At 36.3% G+C, this 25,402-nt stretch overlaps 1 protein-coding gene across 2 annotated transcripts; it reads right to left on the bottom strand.

Annotated features, from left to right (window-relative positions):
* Positions 1-224: 224 nt before the first annotated feature.
* On the bottom strand, positions 225-25,402 carry Fas (Fas cell surface death receptor). 2 transcript variants are annotated; one of them, XM_076835266.1, is made up of 9 exons: positions 24,929-25,402; positions 11,506-11,659; positions 6,648-6,785; positions 5,735-5,843; positions 4,930-4,991; positions 4,718-4,771; positions 3,491-3,558; positions 2,587-2,611; positions 225-1,848 (listed from the first exon to the last, which is right to left on the bottom strand). In XM_076835266.1, exons 1-9 carry the CDS (start codon positions 25,016-25,018, stop codon positions 1,484-1,486), a joined length of 1,065 nt encoding a protein of 354 aa, XP_076691381.1. In that variant the 5' UTR covers positions 25,019-25,402; the 3' UTR covers positions 225-1,483. The 2 variants fall into 2 exon arrangements, with proteins under 2 accessions (XP_076691381.1, XP_076691380.1); XM_076835265.1 differs by having other exon boundaries at positions 4,718-4,777; positions 24,929-25,401.

The following is a 25,402-nucleotide window of genomic DNA, read 5'->3' as shown; positions in this document are numbered from 1 at the left end:
TTATTTAGCTATTAAAGGGGCTTTATTAAAAGGAAGTACCTTCTAAGTGATCAAAGAAAGCTTTGAAGCTTTCTCTAAACAGTAGTTACAGAAAAGGAAAAAAAAAAACAAAAAGTAAACCCCCACCAAAAAAGAGAGAACTAGAAATCCAAGAACATTGCTTTAATTAAGTATTTTAACCTATATTTCCAAACATTAAATGGGGAAGAATCCTTTCTCAATGGAAGCTCTGTAGATAATTCCAAGTACCTGCTTCATTTTTTAACCATCTTCAGGTCATTGTACATCTATATAATCACAAAATAGCCTTTATTAAAATAGAAATATAAATAGACTTTATTAAAATTCAATTTAATACAAACTTTCCCAGATGTTTTAATGTAAAAATAAACAACTATCAGTAGGCAAAGGAGCTTTGAGAACCTGCAGAAAATAACAAGAGCAATTCCTAAAACCTGAAAACAGTTTTATCTTTGTAGCCAAAAATAATACAGGGGGAATTTAGGGACATTCTGCAGAGTAGGGACAAAATAAAAACCTTACCACCCTTGATAGTAGACATGGGCTCATGATATGCCATTAAGCTGTTGCCGGTAAGAACAGTGAGTCTGTTTCAGACCAGGCTAGATAGGCTGAGGGCAGTCTTGATTTATGGGGTTATTAAATATTTCTTTGGCAGTCCTTTCATGTTTGAGAGTGTACTGGGCTGCCAAGATGACAGCAATGGAGGTAGCAAGGGTCTAGTGACATATATCTGTTAAAAATGCTTTTGATACCTGAAAAAGAAATCAGTATTTTTGTCTAGTAAAATGGTACACAAATAGAAAATATTCACTAACTTTAATCCAATCTGCATTTTCCATTCAGATTCAAAACTGAAAATTGGACCACAGAGTATCAGTGATCTGCACAAAGATCTTTGAGGCATAAGTTTATTAAATTCTACATTCAAATATATATGCAAGCTCTGCCTGAATATGTTCCTCTCAGAGTGGTAAATAAAATTTACAAACATGGCAAGATGTCTAGAGTCATCACAGAATCACACAGAAGTAATATAGAAGCAAAGCAGTCTTTCCAGTGACTGATGTAGCAGCAAAAGTTCACAGTTTCTGTTGATGTGTGGAAAGAGGTCAGCAGTGGGCAGTCATTTATACTAATATTCACTAACTACATTCACACTGACAGAACTGCATGTGAGATGCTACAGCACAATCCTAAGCTTTTCCCCTTTGTACACGCTTCTCTTTGGGTGTTTATCATGCCACTGCATTTACTCTTGACCATGCATGTCTGCCTTCCCACCTGTCTTAAACATCTTGAAGGAAGAATCCTAAGGTCTTTGAACTCCATAAAGTTATAGCTCTACAGACCTCACAAATGAAAAAAACATAATGCACCCAATAAAAAGTCAATTGATATTTACAACCTTTAGCCACACAGACTTTTTTCACACTGATTTTACTTTGTTGACTGAACATACTCAAAACTGAGTTAGCTCATTTTCACCCTGGGCCAAGCTTTGTCTTTCATTTTCATTTCTGCAGCTTGAATTTTCACGGTCACTAACAACGTCTGTCTGGACAAAATCCTGAATTTTGTCAGCCAGAGCACAAAGATTGGCTTTTCGGAGACTTTTAATTAAAGTGTTATATGCATTCTTCTTGCCATGAAATTGATACCAGTTACGAAGCAGTTGGACTTTCTGCTCAGCTGTATCTTGCGGATTGTCATTCTTGATCTCATCTATCTTGGCTTCATTGATACCATTCTTACGAACAAATTCTCTAACTTGATTGATCGTCATCTCTTCAGCAATACTAATGATGTATTTACTCAGGTCAACATCTGAAAGATAGAATATAGTCTCTGAAAATTTGTTTTTTTTTAATGAATTTCCCATTACAGAAAATCATGTTTATTCCTTCCCTTACCATAATTAACAATACAGGAAAATCCTAGAGATCCAAATGGCTGATTATGGAAGAACAAAAATAAAAATAATTCTGAATTGTAATTCCAGCTCCTGCTATGGCCCCAGTACTTTGCTCTCTGATCAGGGCATGACACATAACATCTCTGTTTCTCCCTACCTCCTGTATGAAATAAGAGGTTTAAAAGACATCAACTCTAATATCTCTCACAAAATTGAAGATCAATGAGCCACAAGCCTAAATGAATAGGCCAAAAGTTTATGATCATTTTATCTGTGAAGCCCAGGTCCAATGACAGAATCAAACAGCTTCAGGTATGTTGTTACAGAATTGAGTACAACAAAGACAACTGAGTCTACAATTCTATTTAATTGTCACTCTGAACAGAGGTGCTATAATACACCTAACTGGTTCTGAAGGAGCAATTTCTCAGAATGTGATGTTCTGTTGCTACCTGATTTATTTTTAACAATGAGCGCTATAGATTTAAATGAACTACTGAATAAATCCTAGATGGTGAGCAAGAAGAACTGTAAGCCCAAGGGGTAGCAAAGTCCACAATATGTTACTGAAATTAGCAAGACTTTATTCTAAAATTGGCCTACTCCTGCAAAGGAAGCTATATTTTAGAAATACAATGATAAAGCCTTACCTGAGAAATTCATTGGCTCTATTTCCTGGTGAGAAAAAAAGATGGAGGCAGGGGAAGAGACAAATAAAAACATATTTAGAATATTCTAAATGTCACTTTCAAATTCCTTAATTCTGAAGAAAGTACATTCAGTTGCCTGATATGCAAAATTAGGAAACTAGACTAAGTGATTAAGAAGGGTTCTTTCATCATTCAAATTTTTAAAGCTTTTGGCCTCACTAGAAATTAAGCAATACTGGCTCATTTTTTACAAAGACAAGGAATCTAAGGACTCCATGAAATAAAATGGGATTATTTTCCATATAGATGCATTAAAGTAAACAACAAACATAAACATTCTCAAATTCTCTTTACTATAGCTATTTTGTTTAACAGCAGAAAAATGGCTCAAAATGAAATTCTTATGTACCATATTGATTTAAAGAACTTAACTCCCTTTGAGCCCTTGCCTCAAATGAAAACATCATTATTCAATTAACAGGACATGTTTTCTCTTCCCAATTTCAAATAGTTTTCCTATTTGAAATGTCTTGACCCCATGTTAGAAAAAGAAACAACAAGAGATTGGCTTAATAGTTATCTGGAAAGAGTCGGGATGTGCTTTTGTGATAGATTTTAAGAGCAATCTCTTTGCCCAGGCTGAATCCAGGCTTTGGTAAAGGATGTCTCCCTGAAGAAGTGACACCAACGTGAAATAGGAACCTTGGCCACATCCTTCCTCTAATTCACATACAGCACACTTCCACTCTTATTTATAAACTAGGTACCATATCTTAACTAATATTTGATGCTGTTCTAACCCATATACACATTAAAACAATACATGTTTGTTTAAAAGAAAGTAACTATCAAAAAGCTAAATTACTACTTTCTCTGTTTTTTTCAAGAAATCTGATTCACCTACCCGATTGTTGGGTAGAAGTTCATGGTGACCATGGTTTGTACTGCGGTACTTAAAAATTCTGTTTATTCCTGAAAGACCAAAGTAATTTCTATTAGACTCAGACCTTAGCCTGGTAGAAAGCATGAGAAGATACTTTTACACTAAAATATATAAAAAAGAAGAAAGAGAAATTCACAGAAACTTTAAGTGGCCAAACACAACAGGAAATGGCACTGTGCTAAACTTACCCCCACTGAGTCAAGTGTTCTAGAGACAGGTCACATCTTAACTGAATCATCCAATTATCACACCCTGGCCTTACATGAAGTTGACTTTTGACTGACTCTACGGCCACACCACTTCCTTCCTCTCCAGCATGGTGGGTGGCATGACAGCAGAAGGGCTCAGAAGCCATAGGATGTGGAATTGAAATCACCCTGCTGATGCAGGGCATTTAATGCCTAGAAGTTCAAGTACATAACACTTACAAGTAACTCACATTCAATAAGTGTTTTCCTTGAAGTTATTATGAGATGGAAGAAAGGAATCTATATGTCCCTGAGTATAACTGTTATGTATTTTTAGCTAAAAAACCTCTAAAGCTAAGACAAAAATCATATTTCAGTTGAAGAAGCAGTGACTTGTTCCAAAAAAGAAGGAAAAGTGTGATAATTCTGAGTTACTGGAAGATGATGTAACCCTGTATTTTATATGGTTAAAGCTATCTTCCAAACTAATTATGATTATATCCAATCTGGGGCTTATCTGCTAACTTTAATAAATAATCCTTGCATAAAATGTGTTGCCATCATATTTTAAGTGAAGTTGGAGAAATGTTAATTTAAAAAAAAAAAACAGCTTGGTCAAGGTTCAGGAGGTACAAAAAGGGATCAGTTTATCAAGTGTCCTTTCAATTTTGTTCCAAGGATGGCCCTTGCTTTTGTGTTTTCTTAACTCATAGGAGAAACTTAATAAATAGTGAAGGATTATTTCTGATTTTTAGCTGTTACTGCAGAGAACCCTTGCTTAGAGGGAGGATGGGAATACCATTCAATTCACTAAAATGTTCATCAGAAATAGCAGCAGAAGGTATCATCTGTTCTTATTAGCTTTCAGGAGTATGTACAGTAGCAGGAGATCAACGATACAACAGAGCTACACTTGATAGCTTTCTTACAGATAAGAGACAGACAAAAATTATTGTGGGCAAAAATTCAAATCTATAGTTTGAACAAACTAAGAACTTACCAAAAGCTATAAGCGGGAGTAGCAGGAGGAACCACAGCCAGTTATAATTGAAACCTGTAGCTGGAAACATTGGACATTTTATATGAAAACAATCAATTTTTAAGATTAAACAAAATATTGTACTCTTAAATAATTAAAATCAATTAGTATTTCTTCATATTTAATGGTGAGGATGGGAGAGAGGAGAATATAAAAACAAAAAGAATCATTACTTTCTTTTTTGCATTTGGTATTGCTGGTGGGTGTACATTTCTCAATGATTCCATGTTCACACCTAGAAAAAAATACAGGAGAAATTCAGAAAGCCTGGGTTGATTCCTTCATCATTTTCATTGGAACGTGTATATTTGGGGCCATTTTATTCATCTTTATGTCTCTGAGAAATATTTTTTTCCCAAATATATCTAGATTATCATCTAAAAACTAAGTGCAAGTTAATAACATGATTTGGGGTGTTTGGATGAAAAAAACACCAAGAGTTACTTTGTTTTAAGATACCAAAGTTAAAGGAAAATAAAATATTGACATACAAGGGAAGATGAAATAGACAAACAGACTTCAAACTGACAATAAACCGAACTCTTAAAATACCAGACCTTAAAATAAACTATCTTTTAAAAAATGAACTACCAAGATAAATTTCAAAAAAGTATCATAAAACATTAAAATGCCCAGAGAGCAGAAAATGCTCAGGATATTGCTTAGGGAAGCTATTCAACTAGCTTCTTTGGGTTGCCATTCCTGGAATCAAGGGGTGATAAGGAGAGTCAAGAGGCTCAAGTGGAATTTTCTTCATAAGTCAAACACTGACAGAGACCCAGTTTACATCATCATCTTTAGCAATTAAGGGCACAGGAAGTATTCAATCATGTTTGAATGAGTCAATGGTCATCTGGTTGCTTGGAAGGAGAAACAAAACCAGAACCTTGAGTCTTGGTCAGTGTGGGCTTCTCTCTGGGAAGACCTTCTTTATTAGGGTACGTCTAATATTTTCATCACTGAAAGACTAAAACTTACGTGGTGCACAGGTCACAGTGTTCACAGACAGCAGTTTCACAATAAAAGTTCAGTTTACATCTGCACTTGGTATTCTGGGTCTGGGTACAATTTGTTTCCACTTCTAAGCCTACAAATTTAGTTTGGAAAATATTAATTATAGCAGCTAGTTATAAATGAACTATGAAAATAATGATCAAGGGCGGCATGGATTTTTGAGATCCACTGCTAAGATCAACAGTTATATCATCAAGCCATCACTTAAGAGATTCTGATTTAATTGCTGTAAGGTGAGGCCTAAGCACTGGCATTTTTAATAGCTTCTTGGGCAATTCTCACACACACAGCCAGGGTTGAGAAACCTTGCTTTAGAGCCTAAATAGGGAAAAGAAAAGCTTTTTGTCCAGCGGGTTTTTGATATCAAATAAAACTAGGAGTCCTTCTGTTACATTTTAATCTGCTCCCTCAGAAGAGATTGAGATATCCATAAAAATTCAGGTCCCCAAGTGGAATTATCAAGACAAATCAGATCTCCAAAGATAGGGGAATATGCTACCCACATTTTGGGTTTCTCTGCCCTTGAGTCTATAGACTTCTAAGCTCTTTCTGGCCATGAATAAAGACCATTATATAAGCAAAAATCAAGGCAGGATAAAAATAGTTTCTGTGGTTTTGACTGGAGATGATGAATCCTTTGATTTGATATTTAGTCATTTGCCTTCATCTGAGAGAACTGCTGAGACTTGACCCCCAAAGTCCAGACCAGTGAATTTTAGCTCAGTACCTGTCCTGCATTGCTCCAGCCAGCCTCATTCTGCACCTTCCTGTGTGTCAACATAATATCAGAAGAGGGGCCAATTTCAAATTGTACTACAAATGGTTCTACATGAAGTACCAGGTTTGGGCTCTTTTTATTGCTTCCTAAGACACTTACCATGTCCTCCATCACAAAACTTACATCTTCTGCATTTAGGAGAATAATGTTCATTATCTGTATACTCCTTCCCTTCTTGGCAGGGCACACATATTGGCTTTCCTCCATTGGCTGTGCAGTCAGCATCTTTTCTTGTACCTGAGCAGGGGAAAAAAATCAAGTATTTGAAGGTATGGTGGCTATGTAACAGCATGGGGAGTACACAGGAATTATTATGGTTTGGATGTGAGGTGTCCCCTTATGTGTGAGACAATGCAAGAAGGTTTAGAGGAGAAATGATTGGCTTATGAGATCCTTAAACCAATCAGTGAATTTATCCCCTAATACGGATTAATTGAGTGTTAACTGAATGTGGGTAGGGTATGGCTGGAGGAGGTAGGTCATTGGATGCATGCCTTTGGAGTATGTGTTTTGTATCTAGCTGGCAGAGTCTCTACTTTCTGATCATTACATGAGCCACTTTCCTCTGCCACACCCTTCCACCATGATGTTCAGCAAAGGAATGGAGCTGGCTATCTGTGGACTGAGACCTCTAAAACTATAGGCCCTCAAATAAGCTTTTCCTTCTCCTCAACAATTGTTCCAGTCTGATTCTTTTAGTCACAGCAGAAAAAAAAACTGACTAAAACAGGCATGACAATAAAACACTCCTAAAATGTTGTAGGGGCATTTAAGCTAATGATATATAAATACAATGGGGAAAAGATTATTATAAAAAAAATCAGTTGTGAGTGAGAAAGTCTTCTAAGACAAAAGCTAAAAGAATGAGTAAAGTAATATGCCTAGAGAAACAAGATAATTAATAATAAGAACATATAAAAAGTGGGAGATGGTCTGGGATTGTGGCTCAGTGGTAGAGCACATGCCTAGCATGTGTGAGGCAGTGGGTTCTCAGCATCACAAATAAATAAATAAAGATCTACAAACAACTAAAAAAATTTTTTTTAAAAAAAAAGTGGAAGAGAGGTGAGAATGATCAAAAGAACTTAAAGAAATTCTTTTGCCAACTAATTTTTTGGAAAGGGGTGAAGTTGGGAGATACTCAGAGCAAATGGCTGTCACTGGCCACAGAGATTACTGAATTAATTTTGTTCTAATTTCTTATTTTACTTTGAAAAGTTCACAAATCCTACTAAGAGATAATGTAGTTTTAGGGAAAGGACATTAGACGTTCCAAAGACCTTGGTCAAATCTTTAGTACCTACAAAATCTATAACAAAGTATTTAGTCTCTCTAAGCCAAAATTCTGTCATGCATAAGATGGAGATAATAATCCTTCTCTTACATTATTATTGGAATGCATCTGTTCTCTAGTTAATGCTCAGTTTCCTCCTCTCTCCCTTTTCTTTCTACTCTGTTTCCATCCAGGAATAAAGTCCAATTTGCTGGACAAGCATAAACATATTGATAACAAAATTTATTATCAGGGTTGTTATCTTAATGCAAACAGTTTTAAATAATATTCCGGTTTCCTTTAATTTACATTAAAAATAAAGCATGGCATTGATAATACTAAGCATTATGCAACAATATTTTCTGGTAAATTCACACATTTAACAAGAGCTTATTAAATGCCTGTTGTGTAAGAGGCAGTTTCTAGGAACTGGAAATGCTGTAAGAAATAAGTCAAAGCCTTCATTGCAAGACTTTCACCTTCCCAGGCAGATAATGTGCAAATAAATACGTGAAGTCCAGGGGTTATAAGTGCTATGGGTAAAACTAGATTAACATAAAGGGACAGAGAATGAAGAAGAAAGAGACAGAAAATATAAACAGAAAAGCATCACTAGTGACTAATTATTAATGGTAGAACTAATTTTAAAAGATACACAAAGTCTAATCCACTCCACTCACATATACAGCAAAAAATAATTTACACTGTTTCCCAAGTACGTGATTTTATTAATAACTTTATAACATTCTTATTGATTAAAAAATATTTACTCTAAGCAAATTATGAAATTTAAATATATATATATATGATATTTTAGTAAACAAAAACAACAGTCTGTCAATATAAAAAAAAATAAGCAAATCATGAAAACCCAGAACAGAATTCAAACACAGGGCATACGTAACATCGAGGCAGCATCCTAAGGAACACAGTGAAATAACAACTGTGTTTCCTGTGAGTCGGATTATACTGATTTCCAAATGGATTGCTCTCTTCCAAGAACTATCATGGAATATGCCTAGCACAGTGTAATAGGAGATATAAGAACTCACATATTCTTTGCTCCAAAGTATACAAATTAAATTTTTTTTTCTTTTGGTACTGGGGATTGAACTCAGGGGCACTTGACCACTGAGCCACATCCCCAGTCCCATTTTGTATTTTATTTAGAGACAGGGTCTCACTAACTCACTTAGTGCCTCGCTAAGTTGCTGATGCTGGCTATGAACTCATGATCTTCCTGTCTCAGCCTCCCCAGCTGCTGGGATTACAGGCATGCACCACGGAGCCAGGACACAAATTTTTTTAGATGAAAAATTAGTGACTGTCCCTCCCCCCAAAAATGTATAACGCATTATTTTCTGAGTATAATGTTACATAATTATTATAAAAAGTTTGGGAAAAGGACATATGAAAGCACTTATATATCAACTACCTTGAGATATTATTTTGTTGCACTGATATGCATATAAACACACACACATATATGCATATGTGTGAACATATGTATAACAGGTGTGTGTGTGTGTGTGTGTGTGTGTGTATAGTGTGAATGTAACAAACTACAGAATCCTTATTGGATATGACAATATGATTGGGACTTTTTGATTGATTAAAAATGTCAATTCACATATGGAATCATTAAAAAATACTGCATTTTATTCTAATTTATAAAGAATCACTATGTAATCATTTTCTAATTATGTGACACTGAATAAACACATTAGAATTCCAGATGCTTTATCGCTTGTCATACTCATAATGTGTCACCTATTTACTTTCCTGTTGGTTATTTCCTTCTTTTTCTTCCTTTCTTTCTCTCCTTCCTCACAGTGAAATGCCATGCATTCAATACTTTTCTTTAGTGCTAAAATGAAAGCTTAAATACACCAATAGTCTGTCTGAATGTCTGAAATTCTCCAAAAAATTCAACCAAGTTTTCCTAGAGATAAACTTATATTTTCTCAGTATTAATAATTCATTGATTTATATAAGTTAATTAAATTACATTAAAATAATAGTAACAATGAATACAAACAGATTTGGAAGCAACTTGAATACTGATAAGCCAAAAATTCAATAACAGTGAATAAAAGTGAAAAGAGTGTTTATCCTGTATTTGATGCCACCTAGGATCATTAGAGGAAAGAGCAGAGAGAAGCAGTTTATCCAGTCAGCAAGCTAGTTGGCATTCATGAAAGGGGATTTATACAATTAAGGACTATATTAGAAATATATCAGAAATTCTGCTATACTTTGACTTTGATTGGCAGAAAACTACTTCTTTAAATATCCAGAAGTCACTTAAGCAATCCCACATCATTGGGTATCACAGTGAAATGCCATGCATTCAATACTTTTCTTTATTTTTTACTATTTTCTTAAGGCATTTTCTATAAATTAGTGTGTCAGTGGTTCTAAACATTTTTAAATTTTTGACCTGTACATTCAACTTTATTTCTTATATAAGTTTGTATCATTAACATTCCTATAGTAGTAGAATGAGTTCTCATCCCATAAGCTAACTCACAAGGGCTGAGATCCCTTCTTAAAGGAAAATAAAACAAAGCAAAAAGGCAAAAATTCTTGACAGACCGATATATATACAAAGCATACTATCTTTTATTTTAACTTTTGTTTTAGATTTTAAAACTGTGAACATATTCCAATTCATAGGGAAAACTGATGCTGTTCAGAAAGTTTTAAGAAAGTTAAGAAGCCATTTTTCATTCCTTTTGGAAAAGGGTAAATATAAAAGGGTGTAAGTATAAGTCAGTTGTATTATAAGGGATGTTTTTCCAAATCTGAACTGGAAGCTAAGGGGTACTCTTAGAGAATCTTTTCACATACCTGATTGATACCTGCTTTGCACTGGTAGTGTGGGAATCCTGGGAGACCAACAAGTCCTACTACAGGTCTACTACAATTTTTTCTGACCCTATTAATCTGTTGCATAAATCACACAAACCCATGTATTGCTTTCCTATACCTTCCTGTCTTCACAATACAGTTGAGAAAGATCCACACCTGTAATGTACTAGTAATCAACTCTAAGTTGGAACAAAAAAAAAAAAGTTTGTGCAATTACATCTGGCTTAGCTTCTAATTTGCTAGTGTTTGAAGGATTTCCGATATGAAATTGATTTGCATTTCAAAATACTGACTTTTAAAACTTATTGATTTGTGTCCGTTACATTTCTAGTTCATCTTGTTATTCAGCTGCAAATGCAAATATATTTTGCAGGCTTCAGTGCCAGGACTAACAGTCTTCTTAGAGACCTGACTGAAGGGAAGTGTGAGACATAGCCTATAAGGGTGAGAGTCCCTTGCTTTCAGAGTTTCACTATTGTTATAATATATCCTAGTCAGTTTTAAATGATAAGCTTTAATACCCACAAATAAATCCTCTTTTGCTCATGAGAAATGGAGCTAAATAGACAAATCTCCCATTTTGGGGGTACACGTAATTTGTAAATTTCACTTAATCATAAGCATATCAAACAAGTTTGATAAAGGCAAATAAAGCTGATCTTTTGAAAATAATTTCATAATTGGTATATTCCTCCAGTAATATTATAACGCTAAAGGGTAATCAAAACTTGTAAAGATAACGGATTCATTATTACCGATGCTACCCCTCACCCTGATTTTCATTCCAATCTCTGAATATTTTGTGTGACCTACCAGGAGGACACAGCTGACAGCAGAACTGGCCTCCATGATACAGGCCTTCTGAGCACTGAGTCTCAGCTTTTGTAACATTCTCCCTCAAGTCCGACACCTCAGTCGCTCGGGCACTGATATTTTTGGGCAATGATCCAACAATAAAGGTAAGTATCTGTAAAAGAAAAGCATGAAGAGAATTTATTGATTTCTGAAACAAATAACTTGGGAAATGAGTGTCACTGAGCCAAATGATTGGGTCTGCTGTGCAGAGGCAGAGTCAATGTTGGGGCCCCACCCTCCTGCTCACTAATCACTGAAAAAGGAGCACACCACCTGCATACAGCTCAAGCTAAGCCACACAAGACACAGCGTCATGCATGGGAGGAACCAGAGCTGTGCTCAAAAGTAAGCACTAGCTCCTACTTACACTGCCCTGTGCCATGGATAAAGAACTTAAATTGTTTCCTTATCCACACAGTGGAAATAATATATTCTCATACATCTGCTGAAATAATTAAACAGAATCATGCACTTAAAGCTCTCACCACAAAACGAGGTGCATCATAAGTAGGTGCATACTAAACACTGGTATTATTGTGACTATCATAAAGTCGCAGTGAAGGATAGCATAATGCAATTGGAAAAAAGAAATTTCAAAATGTCAGTGGTTTGAATCCTAGTTTTGCTATCAGAACTGTGACTTTAGGCAAGTCACATAACTGCTCTGATACTTGATTTCTTCATCTGCTAAGTGAGAATAGTATTTTTTATCTTAAAAGGGTTGTTATGACAATAAGAAGTGATGATTTCTATCAAACCTACCACTTAGCTTACAGGATGGCAATTTCTTCCCTTCTTATATACTAATGAAGAATCAATGGTTTATGATTAAATCTTCATTTGTTATCCAAGCATACAATAAATATTTCACTAAAACCAAAAGTATATTCTTTATCTTTGTTCTGGAAAATATCTTTTCTTTATAGAAAACCAACATTTAACCTCCTTTGATTCCTTTCTCCTTCAAACAAACACTCATAACTCTAAGTGACATTGTGTCAAACTTAGCTAGCTATAGAGTAGAGTTCCTTAGGAACATGAAGAGGAAAAAAATGTATATATATACTATATATAAATATTATATATTTTATAAAATAATAAAAACAGCGCCTGCTTTGATCCTTCTTTGGGTTTCCTAAGTATTTTTTTCTCTCTAAACATAATTTTTAAAAATCATTCATCCTACATATAGTAAGTTATTACCAGTCATTTTGCTGTTAGTTTTGAACTTTGTTTTCTCAAGATCATTTTCATAGCTTTCCTGTGTTTCTTTTTTCCCCCTACTATATGGCAGAGTCATAATACTGGCTACCAAAAAGTCACAACTTCCCTCTCAGCCCTTTTTCCTTCATCACTTAAACTGGCATCATCCCCTTCAGACCACAGGATACCACAGGACTTATGACTGAGAAGATAAGGAGGGGTGAAGAGATGCGGTGGCCCACATTTCTTCCTGGGATGGATGTGTCTTAAGATGCATTTCTAACATCCAGACTTTCCAAGAGGGAAAATGACACCAAAATATCAAGGAAATGGTTGACATGTCCAGGGTCATATCACTTACTAGCAAAAGGAGAGCTCAGATTTGTCAACTAACTTCTACCGTATCTTTCTTTCCCCTGTACTCAGTGGTGGGTGGACTTAACATAGAATATAGCTGACTTTCCAGTTATGAACAATTCAATGTAAGGAACAGTTGGAACTGGCACACAGATGAAAAGAATGGTACTAAATATGCTGACTTTCCCACCAAACCACTGCCAGATCTATCTAACACATTTATTGAGCCCAGCTTGGAAAATACAAAGGTAACTAACTTTGATTACAATGTAAAATTAATGTCAAATTTCCAAAAGTAGAAGATCCTCAGGCCTCATACATGCCAAACACGCTACCACTGAATCTACATCTCCAGGCCAATACCTGCATAAATATAAAATTATTTATATTTTTATTTATTTATTTATTTATTGTAGGAATTAAACCCAAGGCCTTGAACCCAAGTAAACACTGTAGTACACACTGTAGTACACTGTAGTCCATGGCTTTTATGTTTTAAAACATAAATCTATGATCTTTTTTCTAAAACACAACAAAAATGCAGTTTTAAACAAAATGGCATTATTGACCTCAGTTTCTCTTTTTAGGATAACAATTCTCCTTTCTTTCTCTGCCACAAAAGGTCATGCTGTTATCCTGCTAATATTAATCCCTCTTTTATATCAGAGAATCATAGCTAGGTAACAGAATTGGGCACTCTAGGAAACAATAATGTGATTGGAGGTGTACCAAAGTGTTACTTGCTGAGATAGGAGAGGCTTTCAAATGAAAGTTGTCTACATTTTTAAGACTCCTTATTCTATAACTACCTCAAGGTTCTAATTAATGGCTAAGAATTAATTATATTAACTAATCAGCATTCCAGACATTGGAGTTCATGAAAATTTTCAAATAATATAAAAATTCATTAGGAGATAAAAGAGATCAGTAAGTCTTCTTGCAAACTGAACAGGAGCAATTCTTTTCTATTGCCAGCCACCTTTGTTACTGTGAAGAATAAAGTTACTGGTGAGCTATTACTTGCTTTCCTTCTCTTTCAATTCTGGTTTCTAACTAGAAACAAGATGACACAAATTTAAACTCAAAGGGATGGGATTTATAGGAACTGGGCCAGCCCAGATTCCCAGACTGACAAGTCAAAAGCACTCCAGGTTAATGCCCAACTGTGTGTGTGTGTGTGTGTGTGTGTGTGTGTGTGTGTGTGTGTGTGAAATAGAGCCCTATGCTCTTTGGTATGCAAATTTTATCCAATATCCAGGAGACTGAGTAATGCTTTAACAGTGTATTAACTAAAAATCAATTGTTTGGATGAGACTCACCTACATTATGGAAGATTGTCAGCTTTCCTCCAGAAAAGGCAGGAAAATGGGTTAAATCTAAGGTCTGAAAGGTGCATAAACTAAGGCAAATGGTAACCACATGGAAAAATAATGAAGAATAAAAATTATTTTAAATATCCATCATAACATTTCTTTAAGTCAGAGAAATCTTGATCACATCATCCAGAATATTAGTTAAGCCATTAGCAAATTAGTTAAGCAAATTCATTTTAAGCCTTTCCGAGTTTATATGAAATCAGGGTGTTTTGTTCAGGTTGTGTGTGTGTGTGTGTGTGTGTGTGTGTGTGTGTGTTGACAGAGAGGGTCAGGGAGAGATGAGATTTATCTTAAGGAACTGGATCACATGATTGTGAAAGCTCAGTGAGCCAGAAATCTGATAGTGTAGGCCAGTAGTCAGGAAAGAACTGCAGCCAAGAAATCAAGTCCAGAGACAGACTGCTAGCAGAAATATTTCTGGCTCAGGTTAGTGAGGCAGCCAGTCTTTGTTCTACTTAGGCCTTCAACTAGTTGGTTAAGGTCCACCTATATTATGCAGGGCTATCAGCTTTACTCCAATTTATGTTAATCTCGTCCAAAAGACATCTCACAATACATCCAGAATAATGTTTAACCATATATCTGAGTGGGGTGGCCCAGCCAAGTTGACACACAAAATAACCATTATGTAAAGACAAATGGTGGGAAAAAAAGAGATACACAACAGGTCAGGGAGAGAGAAATGCTATTTAAGTGAGTAAAGGAGGATTAGGGGCATGAAGAATTTTGAATGGGACGATGCTGTTTCAGAAAGAGTAGTCTGGGAATGCCAATGAGCAAGAAGACACTTGGGCAGTGACTTTACAAATGTGCAAGGGGGAGCGAGGTGGTTGGAAAGGCTTTCCAGGGCATGGCCCAAGTAAGGAAAAACCCAAACCTCAGCAAAAGCTTCACTAGGAGATATTAAAGGAAATAAATATAAAGGTTTCCTGATCCACTCAGATAATTAACATTTGATACTCAAGGCCACAGTAGGACCATACAGCCTTCTGTATCCATAGATACTGCCACCACATAGAATGACAGAGCAGAAGGAGACCATGGCCTCTATTCAGCTTCAAGGCATATTTTTTAAATGGCTCTAAATGTAAGTTCATTGTAACTTGAGTCTTCTGTTACCTACAGTATTTTAATATCTTGTGCAAATGAGAAAATTTATTTCTCTCTTTCCCCTTCTGAGTCATTCAAGAAAGCGCTAAGTGAGAGGACCAACCCCCATTCACATTCCTTCGTGGCATTTGACTGGCCTTTTACAAAGTTCACTCACAGATATCACCTCTTCATAGCTACAGTAAATCTGTGTAGGATTTTTATAGTTGAAGCTGAGCACAGAGTACAACGATGACTTATTCAATAACCCAAAAGTACGAAAGCCTGAGGAAAAACTCAGGCACCATATATTGGGTCCAAGTCTGGGCTCCGTTTCAAGTTTGTGAGCTAGTTTCCCAATGACTTTTACTTCATCTAGGCACATAAACAACTCAATTGTTTTCAGATAATCATTGGCAAAAAGCCTGCCTGTTAATTATATAATGAACCTTCCAAACAAAGGGATGTTGGGGAAAATGGAGATGTTTGGAAGTATTTTTCGTGAGGATCAGAAGTCAACTCCAAATTATTTAGTCTGGGAAGATCGTAGCAGGACCCCCCAAAGCCAGGGCTCTGACTGGCAGGAAATGGAAATCTGGCCAGCCCCAATCACATCTTGGGAAGAACCTGAGTTTATGTCTTCATTCCTCCGATTGCGTGTGCTATTTCTGGGAATAGCTAAAGACCATGAGAGCAGTGGTAGCAAGGGTGGGGCTCTGGAATGAACAAACAGGATGTCGAAACTGGAAGCCACCCCATACCAGAATCTTTGCACCTGCTGCCTTTGAGCCCTCCTGGAAATAAGGACACATGAGAATTTGTTCCTGTTACTGTAACATGGAATATGGGTAGTTGGGTTCCTCATCTTGGGAATTTGAGGCATGAAATCCATGGACACAGGATGAGAGTAAAGTGACAAGAGTTAGTATTTTTTTATTAAGGAATTAAGGAATTAAAAACTACTCAGATTCAGTGTAGTGGTCTAGTCAATTCAACACAAGAAGGTTAGGAACTGAAAAAAGTGCAAGTTTAATAAAAAGGATATTAAAAAAAAAAAAAACCAGTCTCATCAGGAAACCAGCTTTTAACACACTAAATCTCAGTAGTTTTTAATTCCCTAATAATTAAGACTAAGGATGACTTTGTTCCTTTGTTTTCCTTAACTCATCTTTCTTATTACAGTGGACATGTGTTCGTCGTACAATAACGAAAATCAAAAGGTATAACTTCAGTGGTAACCAGATTGTGGTAAACCTAAAGATCTGTATTGAATTACCATCTGTTTTTCTTTTTCAGTAAGAAATAATAATGGATGACAATGGTAATGAACCTAAAATAAAAGCTTACTCAGCATTTGGAAGGTGGGAAAAAATTCTAAAATTTGAACTAGTAGCATTTATTCATTCACACAAATTTAATTTTCCTCCAGTTTCTTTAGAAATTCGATGATTTCACTAAATCAGACACCTTAAATATCGACTTTTGTTTAGGTGAATATAATTTGTTCCTTAAATAAGCGTGATCAGGGCTGTTATATTTCCTGTTAATCCACTAATATTAAGTCATCCATCACTCAATATGAGACCCTGTTTGACAGTGAAGGAAACCGTTTCATTTTGGAAGAAAAATTATTAGACAAAAAGATGTCTCACACTAAAGGGAATGGTTTAATTTACGAAATTGAAAGCTCTGTTATACAAATCATCACAAACTGGTAACTATAGTTGGCAGTAAGTTCTGTCTCTGCTGAAACTCAGTTTTATTTTTCTTAAAGAATATTTACCAGAAAAGAATCCTTATTAGTCATATCCATAGATTTCCTTGTCAAAAATGCAACCCTTGAGTTTCCGGGCTGCCAATGAGACAATAAGACATGTAAAAAGTAGTTATAACTTAGCATCTTGTACTATCATGTTACTATAAGTAAATAGACACATTTCTTAAAAACCAATTTTACACCTTAGAGAGCACATGGACTAACTTTCTTGTGTGATTTATAAACTGCTTAGAAAAAAACATATAATAATTTCAGTGTTGTTAGTTACCCACAGAGGGGGAGAGGGGTGGAAAACATTCATTTATATGTGTAAGTTCTGGAAGGTTTGTTTTAAAATGCCAGAAATATTATCTCATATTTGAATCCAGTGTTTTGAAAAGTGATCCTTATTCAATAAGCATAACTTACCCTAATAGACAAGCATAATAAAATACTTGGCTTAAAACTTATTTTAAAATGCTTGTAGGTAGAATTATTTGAACACTAGACATCTCGAATTCTAAGTAGAATCCATTTTAACCCTTGAATCTGAACTTCAAATAGACTGATAAGAACAGATGGGTTCTAGGGAAAAGAACTCACCATTTAAATTGTCTTTCAGAATTCAACTAAGAGGTAACAGAATGCAGAGAGGCACTTGGGTGAGTGGTAGAAACAGAAAGTGAGAAATTTCTAAAAATTTAAGTTTTGTTGACACCAGCAAAGCCGTTAGCTAATTCCTAAGATCTTAAAAATGTGAACCAAAATGTGGTATCTCATTTTAGTTTTAGGGAAGAAGGGCTCTGAAAGTGATGCCTTTAAGCCCCCTCTCTGACAGAAGGATGCTTCATGCCAGCGCAGTGACTGGCCTGTGGTTACACAGCTAGCTCAAGAGAGTCAAGACTTGTGAGCCTAATTGTGCCCCACTGCCAAATTCATGGGTGTTGGCCTAATCCCTCAAAACATGACTACTTTTGGAGATGGGGTCTTTACAGAGATGATTAAGTTAAAATGAGATGAGCACAGTGAACCCTAATCCAATATGACTGGTACCCTTTTTTGAAAAGGAAATCTGAGCACACGCTAACACAGGGTCATGATTCAAGGACGAAGAGAGGTCATATATAAGCCAAGGACAGAGGCCTGGGACAGAGGGTTCCTTTGTGGCCCTCAGAAGGAACTAACCCTAGTGAAGCCTTGATCTCCAGACTTTCCAGACTCCAGAACTGAGATAATGAATTTCTTTTGTTTAAGTCACCCTGTGAGGTTCTTTGTTATGGCAGCCCTGGTACACTAATATAAGAACCAATACAGCCTCTTCAAGCCTCAGATTCTTGATGTGAAGGGTGTCAATGGTACCTACAAACTTGGGATCATGCATAGCTGAGCCCAAGGACTTCTCATCTGAAATGATGAGAAGCAGAGTTAACCAGGTAAGAGAACAAATTTCTTATGGTATACAGAAACTAAATTGTCAGGGACTGAGAAGAACCAGAACTACTTCTTACCAGACCTATTAGCCCTGCTATTCTGGTTGAAACCTCTACTACTAATGACCAAAATGAAGCAAGATATAAAGTTATATATTTAGAATTAAATATATAATATTTAATAACTAATTCTACTTGCTTGCTAATTAGACTTTAGTTACTTATCAATACTTAAAGAAAAAGAAATTCTAAAAAAAATGACTATGGGCTGGGGTTGTGGCTCAGTGGAAGAGCGCTTACCTAGCAAGCCTGAGGCACTGGGTTTGATCCTCAGCACCGCATAAAAATCAAATAAAGGTATTATGTCCACCTATAACTAAAAAAAAAAAATATTTAAAAAAAAAGACTATGAGCAATATCTTTTTTTTTTAAAAAAAAAGGCATCATTACACAATTCAATGTCAAGGTTTTAATGATCTCCAATATATTTTTGTAAAAAAAAAAAAGAATAATGCCGTTTTATATACTATTATATTATTGAAAACTGAAAAAAATAAATTTTTACATGAAAGAGATAAGTAAAATTCCATTTCATTTGTTTTTACTTTTTTCAAAATGTCTAAAATAAAAACACAAGTTAATCCTATCCCAGGGACATCTTCTTTCTCTTTTAAAGCAGTTCCTGGAGAATTCAGATGTACCTGAGGCAGCAGAAATAATTGTTTAGGTCCATGACTGACCATGCCAAAAATTAAATTAAATAACCTAGGAATTTCACCTGGGATTAGATTTTGAGTTTGATGCTAAAAAAAATCATTCTCAAAATCTATCAGAAAGGGGCTGGTGTTTTGGCTCAGTGGTAGAGTGCTTACCGAGCATGCATGAGGCACTGGGTTTGATCCCCAGCACCACATAAAAAAAACTAAATTAAAAAAATAAAGACATTGTATCCATCTACAACTAAAAATATTTTTTTAAAAATCTGTCAGACATTAGAATCAAACAATGATTGATGCATTTAAAAAAAAAATACTTGGGGTTGGGGTTGGGGTTCAGTGGTAGAGCACTTGCGTAGCAAGTGCGAAGCATTGGGTTCGATTCTCAGCACCACATATAAATAAATGAATAAAATAAAGATCCATCAGCATCTTAAAAAAAAAAACAAAAAAAAAAACCTTATATCACACCACAGACCCAACAAGGAATCAGGATCTCTGAGAACAGGCCCTTCTAATGATCATCTTCAACATGTTTCCCTGGCAATATTCACGTAAAGGAAGGAAAATCTGAGGTTAGTAGGCTACTACATTTATTTGTGAGGAAGATAAAGAGTTTACAGACTTAACAGCATCTGTGTTTTACACCTACAAATCAGAATGTGGCTTTTCATGGAGAATTAATGATCTTTCCAAAAATAACTCAAGAAAGAAGTAATTTTGAGCAGAGAAAACACGTAATGGGAAGGGTACCAAGTTCTAAACAGGAGTCTCAGAGGCCTTAAATGTCTCAGGGGCCACACAAGTAATACAGAAGTAGCCAGATATAATAGACAACAAGGAGTGGAAGGGGCTTGTCCAACTGCAACACTCCACCTGGATCCAAGGGGCAGCCATTACTGAGCTTCAGGGAAACAGAGGCAATGTGTTATATCCGCTCAGATCTTCAGGTTTTCAAGAGAAACCAAAAGCCCTAACATTTAAATGGTGGCAACAAATATTAAAAACAAATAAGTAAATGCATATGTATATACTTATGTGTCAACACAATGTGGGCTCAACAAAAACATAATCTGGGAGTAGTATAAAGCCAATTTTCAAGAAATTTTTAGTGAACAAAAATTATACATATTTATATATCCAACATGATCTAAAATACATATACATTATGGAATGACTAAATCGAGCTGCTTAAAATCTGTATTAGCTCCCATACTAATGGTTTTTCTTTGTGATAAGATGTCTCAAATTTATTCATCCTGTCTAAATCCATTCATCCTAACTAAAAACTGGTATCCTTTGACCAACATCTCTCCAGCCACTTTCCTCTGACACCCCCTGATAATCATCTTACTACTCTCTACTTCTATGAGTTCAACTTTTTTAGATTCTACATGTAACTCACATCACATGATATTTGTCCTTCTGTAAGTATAGGCCCAATTTTTAAAATCAGGCCTAGATTTTTCAGCATGCATGTGGAAAAAAAAAAAATGGGACCAAAGACCCTGCTGTAAGAGCAACTAACCATCAAAGTTTCTTCTGCAAGGAGTTAAAGGCCTTAACTCTGAGCTTGTATGTTCTTTCTCTCTTTCTTTCCTCTGTCTCTCCTGGGGTTTTTTTTTTTTTTTTTTTTGGTTTCTTTTTTCAAGATCTATGCCTGAAAAATCAAGTGTCTATGTTTCTCACATCTTAAATTTTTATAGCCTCACAGAATATACAGGTGAATAAGTATATACCTTATTTATATATTTATAACACTACATAACTGGATCAAAGAACAGCCTGTCATTCATAAATCTAATAACAAGTTTATTCCAATTTTGGAAGTTTATCCCAGTCTAGAGCTTAACATAACCTGCAGTAAGCTTGGTTACCTCAAAGGGTTGAGTCCATCTGCTGAGATATATATATATATATATATATATATATATATATATATATATATATACACACACACACCATTATAGTAAGACATGTTTTCTTTATAAGAAATTATTAATAAAAATAATAAGTAAAATAAAATTAAATAATAATTTTAAGTAAAATTCAGTAATCACAACTCATAAAAATTATTTATGAATAATTTTTATTTTATATATTGTCCTTTCTACAACATATCAAATAAAAATTAAAAGAAACAATGGTTTGCATATATGCAAAATGATAATAAGCAGAATATAAATAGCACTGATTATACATGTAATTATGTGCAGGTATAGATAAGGCTGGGGTGTTATAAATAAAACAAAAAATAGATTCAAATAAATCTAAAATGAGTGACTTTATTGTTTCAATATTTACTTTTTGTTTCACTTCATCTGATTATTTATTTCTATATTTACCTACTTAACAAGAAGAAATTGATGATTCCCTATCCTAAATTTTGTTTCAAGTTGCTGTGGACTTTAGTACCTATTAGAAAACATGTGCTCAGTAAGGGACTTTTGGGACCCAAGATGATTCACCAAAAGCACTTAAGTTAGTTGGGGTTTTCAAGGGGGGGGATTTCCTTATTCAGGTTTCTGATTATCTCAGAAAATGGTGATTCTCTCCAACTGACAGTTGTGCTGTAGTGATCAGCTATGAAGATTCCATAGCTTTCATAGATTCTTTTGAAATACTGACACTTCCACTCTCAGATTGTTAACAAGTAAATTACTTGTCCACTGACCCAAAGAGACTTACTCAGAGACAATATCCAAATCATGGTTTTTCTTTGCCTCTGTCTCACCTTTTTCCCCTTTAAACTCAGTGCAAAAAATAAAACATTTTTTCAAATTAAATGCTTTACCTCTAAGAGTGACAACTGTGTCTGTCATGGACAGTAAAGGACTTTCCATTTGTTGAACTAGCTGTCACTGGGGGCCCTGATGGTCTCTCAAGTATCAACTTACTTTTTGCCTCTCAATCGTGTTATTATATATGAACATTTTCCATACTAACTGTTAACATTTTGATTTACATTTCATCATTTTACTGTATTCATAAAACTTTTTAAGTCCTTTGTGATAAGTAAAAATCCATTAAAAAAAAATAAAAGTAGAGACATCATGCAGCCCATCACATGCTTTTTGGACTGCTTTAAGGAAAATTATTAAATTATAAATTAATTAACTGTTCTTTTTTTTTCCCCAAAACAGCTCTTTGGACCATGCACTATTTTAAAAACAACAATCACCACCTTACAAAAACAAAACTAACATAGTACCCAAAGGTATTTCTCAAAAAAAAAAAAAAAAAAAAAAAAATTATTTCGACTTTTTCTTTCTCCTTTAGAAATTTATAAATGTTTTGGAATTTCAAACTTAATTACTGTAAGTGCCATAAAAAATCCACCCAGAAACTACGACAGAAAAAATTAACTCTACAAGGATAGGTAGAGGGAAGGGAAGCAGAGAGGAAAGGAGAAAATAAAACAGCTCGGAGCTGTCACATCTTCTCCCAGTTCGTTAACCCAATTAAACAAAATTTGGTTCCGTGTTCCATATAACGAACATTCTGCCTCCATTTTACTTATTGCTACCACTTATAAAGTACTACCAAGTAGGGAGGTAGAAAAAGCATTTTTTCTGGAAAAACACAAGGGGACACAGCAATGTGGAAAGTTCTTAAAGAACATAGATGTGATGTTGGGCAGGCAGTGGGCACAAGGCCATGTTCTGCAAATTTTAAAAAGTCATATTAAAAGGGAAAATGGAAAGTATACAACAAAATATAAACAATGATTATCTAGGTTATGATAGGGTTTTCTGACTTTTAAGTTCTATTCATCTGCATTTATAATACTATTTAATAAACCTTAATTTCTTAAATAAATACATAATAAATGTTTTATTTAATTTTAGTATTATATATATTATTGTATCATATGTAAAGAAATGTATGTATATGCATGAATGTGTGCACTCTTTTGGAAAAGCAGTTTCCTTGGTGCTTCAGACATGCATCACTTAGTAAATATATAACTGTAGGTAAGTTAAATACATGTACCTCCAGGCCTTGACAATTTTCTTACACTTTGCTAATACTCCTGTCCAAAAACTGAGAAACTGTCAAGGCAACCCACACTGTAATTGTGGAGTGGTTAGGAGGATTATACTCTGAGGCTGTATAATTGATTTCTTAATTTTAATCTTAAATTTTCTCTAAGGAAATTTCTAAAGGAGCCTAAATATTGTACATTATTTTTGAAAAAACTAGGGGGGATTTTTTTTTCTTCTGGTCACAAAGTGGTCTCAGACACACAAACTTTTCCTTTCTATACTTAATGTGTTCTAGGAGTCAGTTGCAATCAGCAAATTGCCCAGGTATTGGAATTAGATCTAAGTTCAAGCTCAGCTCTGCTGTGTGATCTTAGGTGGATTATTTAAACTCTCTGACACCATTTCACCTTCTATAACTGAAGATGAGGCTTCCATAAGAACTGACTTGAGATCATATTTGTAAACATTCCTATCACTGTGTCCAGGACTTTGTTTAGGCCCAATACAATAATCCATTGACTCTCAGAACTCAAATGAACCTCTTGGGACCAAGTCCCTTAGATTTGCAATCATCAAGCTGTCATTTTCTGAGCAAGAGACTCTCTAAAAGAGGCTTCTGGCCAAGTAATACAGTTAACCTTGTTTAGTGGGCTGTGTCACCCTGGCAAGAAGCCCTGAGCTTTCAGAAACTATGGTGACAGTGCTAACTGAGGTAGGGTAAGAGGAAAAGAAGGTAGAAAAACAAAAACAGAACCCGCTGAGACAGTGACTAACAGTCTTAAGGAGAGGAGTTTCCCGGAAGGGAAGCAACATAAGTTTCTTTTTCTGTGTTGCAAAAAGGAGGAAAGCAAACCTTCAGAAGCGTATTCAGTCCGGCATAACTTTTTCTAAAGAAACAAACGGTGCCTTCCGAAGACGCACCAATAACCACTGCCTAAGACTGACTTGCTCCCAAAGTTTGAGAACTGTCAGAAAACTAGCAGTACCGATCCCCGTCGCCCCAGGCATCCAGCGCGCTCGCGCACGATCCCACCCGGCACGAAGCGGACCTTTGGCTTGCCACTGCACGACAAATCCAAAAGATCTCTTCCCCCCTGGCCGGGGTACTCCTCCAGCGACATCAAAGTCTCCCCCAACCCTGACCGCCTCCCACGTCCACATTTTCGTCGCGCACAGCAGCCCCCCACCCGCAACCTGCAAAGCGTTGGCGGTGCGCCGCCTGCTTTGTGGCGCAGCACTACCCAGCAAGCCCCAAGAAAAGCAAGTCCCCGGGCTTCTTGACCACCCGGAGCTAGTAAGTCTATTGCCCGCAGCACCCGTTGGCCGGCGCGCCCCAATTCCCAAGCACCGGTGACCTGCCACCGCTGCAGCTCCGGGGTAGGTTCCGCTCCCGCCCCCGCCCCCGCCTCCCAGCGCGCGCTCCAGGGCTAAGCCGGGAGAAGCCCCACCCCGGCGGGAGAGGGATCACCAGAGGCAGGAGAACCCAGATCCTGGGCATGGCTGTCGAGCAATCCGCCGAAGTGAAAGGGCCTCTCCGACTCGGAGCAGAGCGAGTCATCCGCCCTGGGAGACGTGACGGCCAGGAGAGCCGCACCTCGAGCTCTGGCTGGCGTCCAGGTGTGTGCTCGGCCAGGGACCGCCCCGGCGCGCCGGCGAAGTTGTTCTCAAACTGTTTCCCTCTCTTCCCAGAAGCGTCTTTGAACACCTGTACGTCGCTTCTTTTGAGACAGAAGATACGACCTAAAGAAAACCCCTAGGGTCGAGAAGAAGGGAAGTTTTGCTGGGGAACGCCCGAGGGAGGGCTCCATAGATTCAGCAACTTGGCCTGCGCGGGGCGGGGCGGGGCGAGGAGGGAGTTGGGTAGGCCTGAGAGGGGAGAGTCAGGGTTTGTTGCACAAACGGGCATTTCCCCTCCCGGGGTGTTTCCGCGGTTGTCTGGCAA

Source organism: Callospermophilus lateralis, chromosome 15 (assembly GCF_048772815.1).
Source record: "Callospermophilus lateralis isolate mCalLat2 chromosome 15, mCalLat2.hap1, whole genome shotgun sequence".
In the NCBI taxonomy this organism is placed as follows: Eukaryota; Metazoa; Chordata; class Mammalia; order Rodentia; family Sciuridae; genus Callospermophilus; species Callospermophilus lateralis.
Note: the sequence above shows the minus strand (reverse complement) of the source record. Positions and strands in the feature narration are given on the sequence as shown.

What these genes read in the sequence shown, in the direction of transcription:
- Fas (XM_076835265.1), bottom strand. Translation starts at nt 25,018, where the DNA reads ATGACTCGCTCTGCTCCGAGTCGGAGAGGCCCTTTCACTTCGGCGGAT. An exon ending in ACTCCCGCTTATAGCTTTTG is followed by an intron (nt 3,559 to 4,717) that starts GTAAGTTCTTAG and finishes TTGGTCTTTCAG; the next exon opens with GAATAAACAGAATTTTTAAG. An exon ending in AACTTCTACCCAACAATCGG is followed by an intron (nt 2,612 to 3,490) that starts GTAGGTGAATCA and finishes TTTTCTCACCAG; the next exon opens with GAAATAGAGCCAATGAATTT.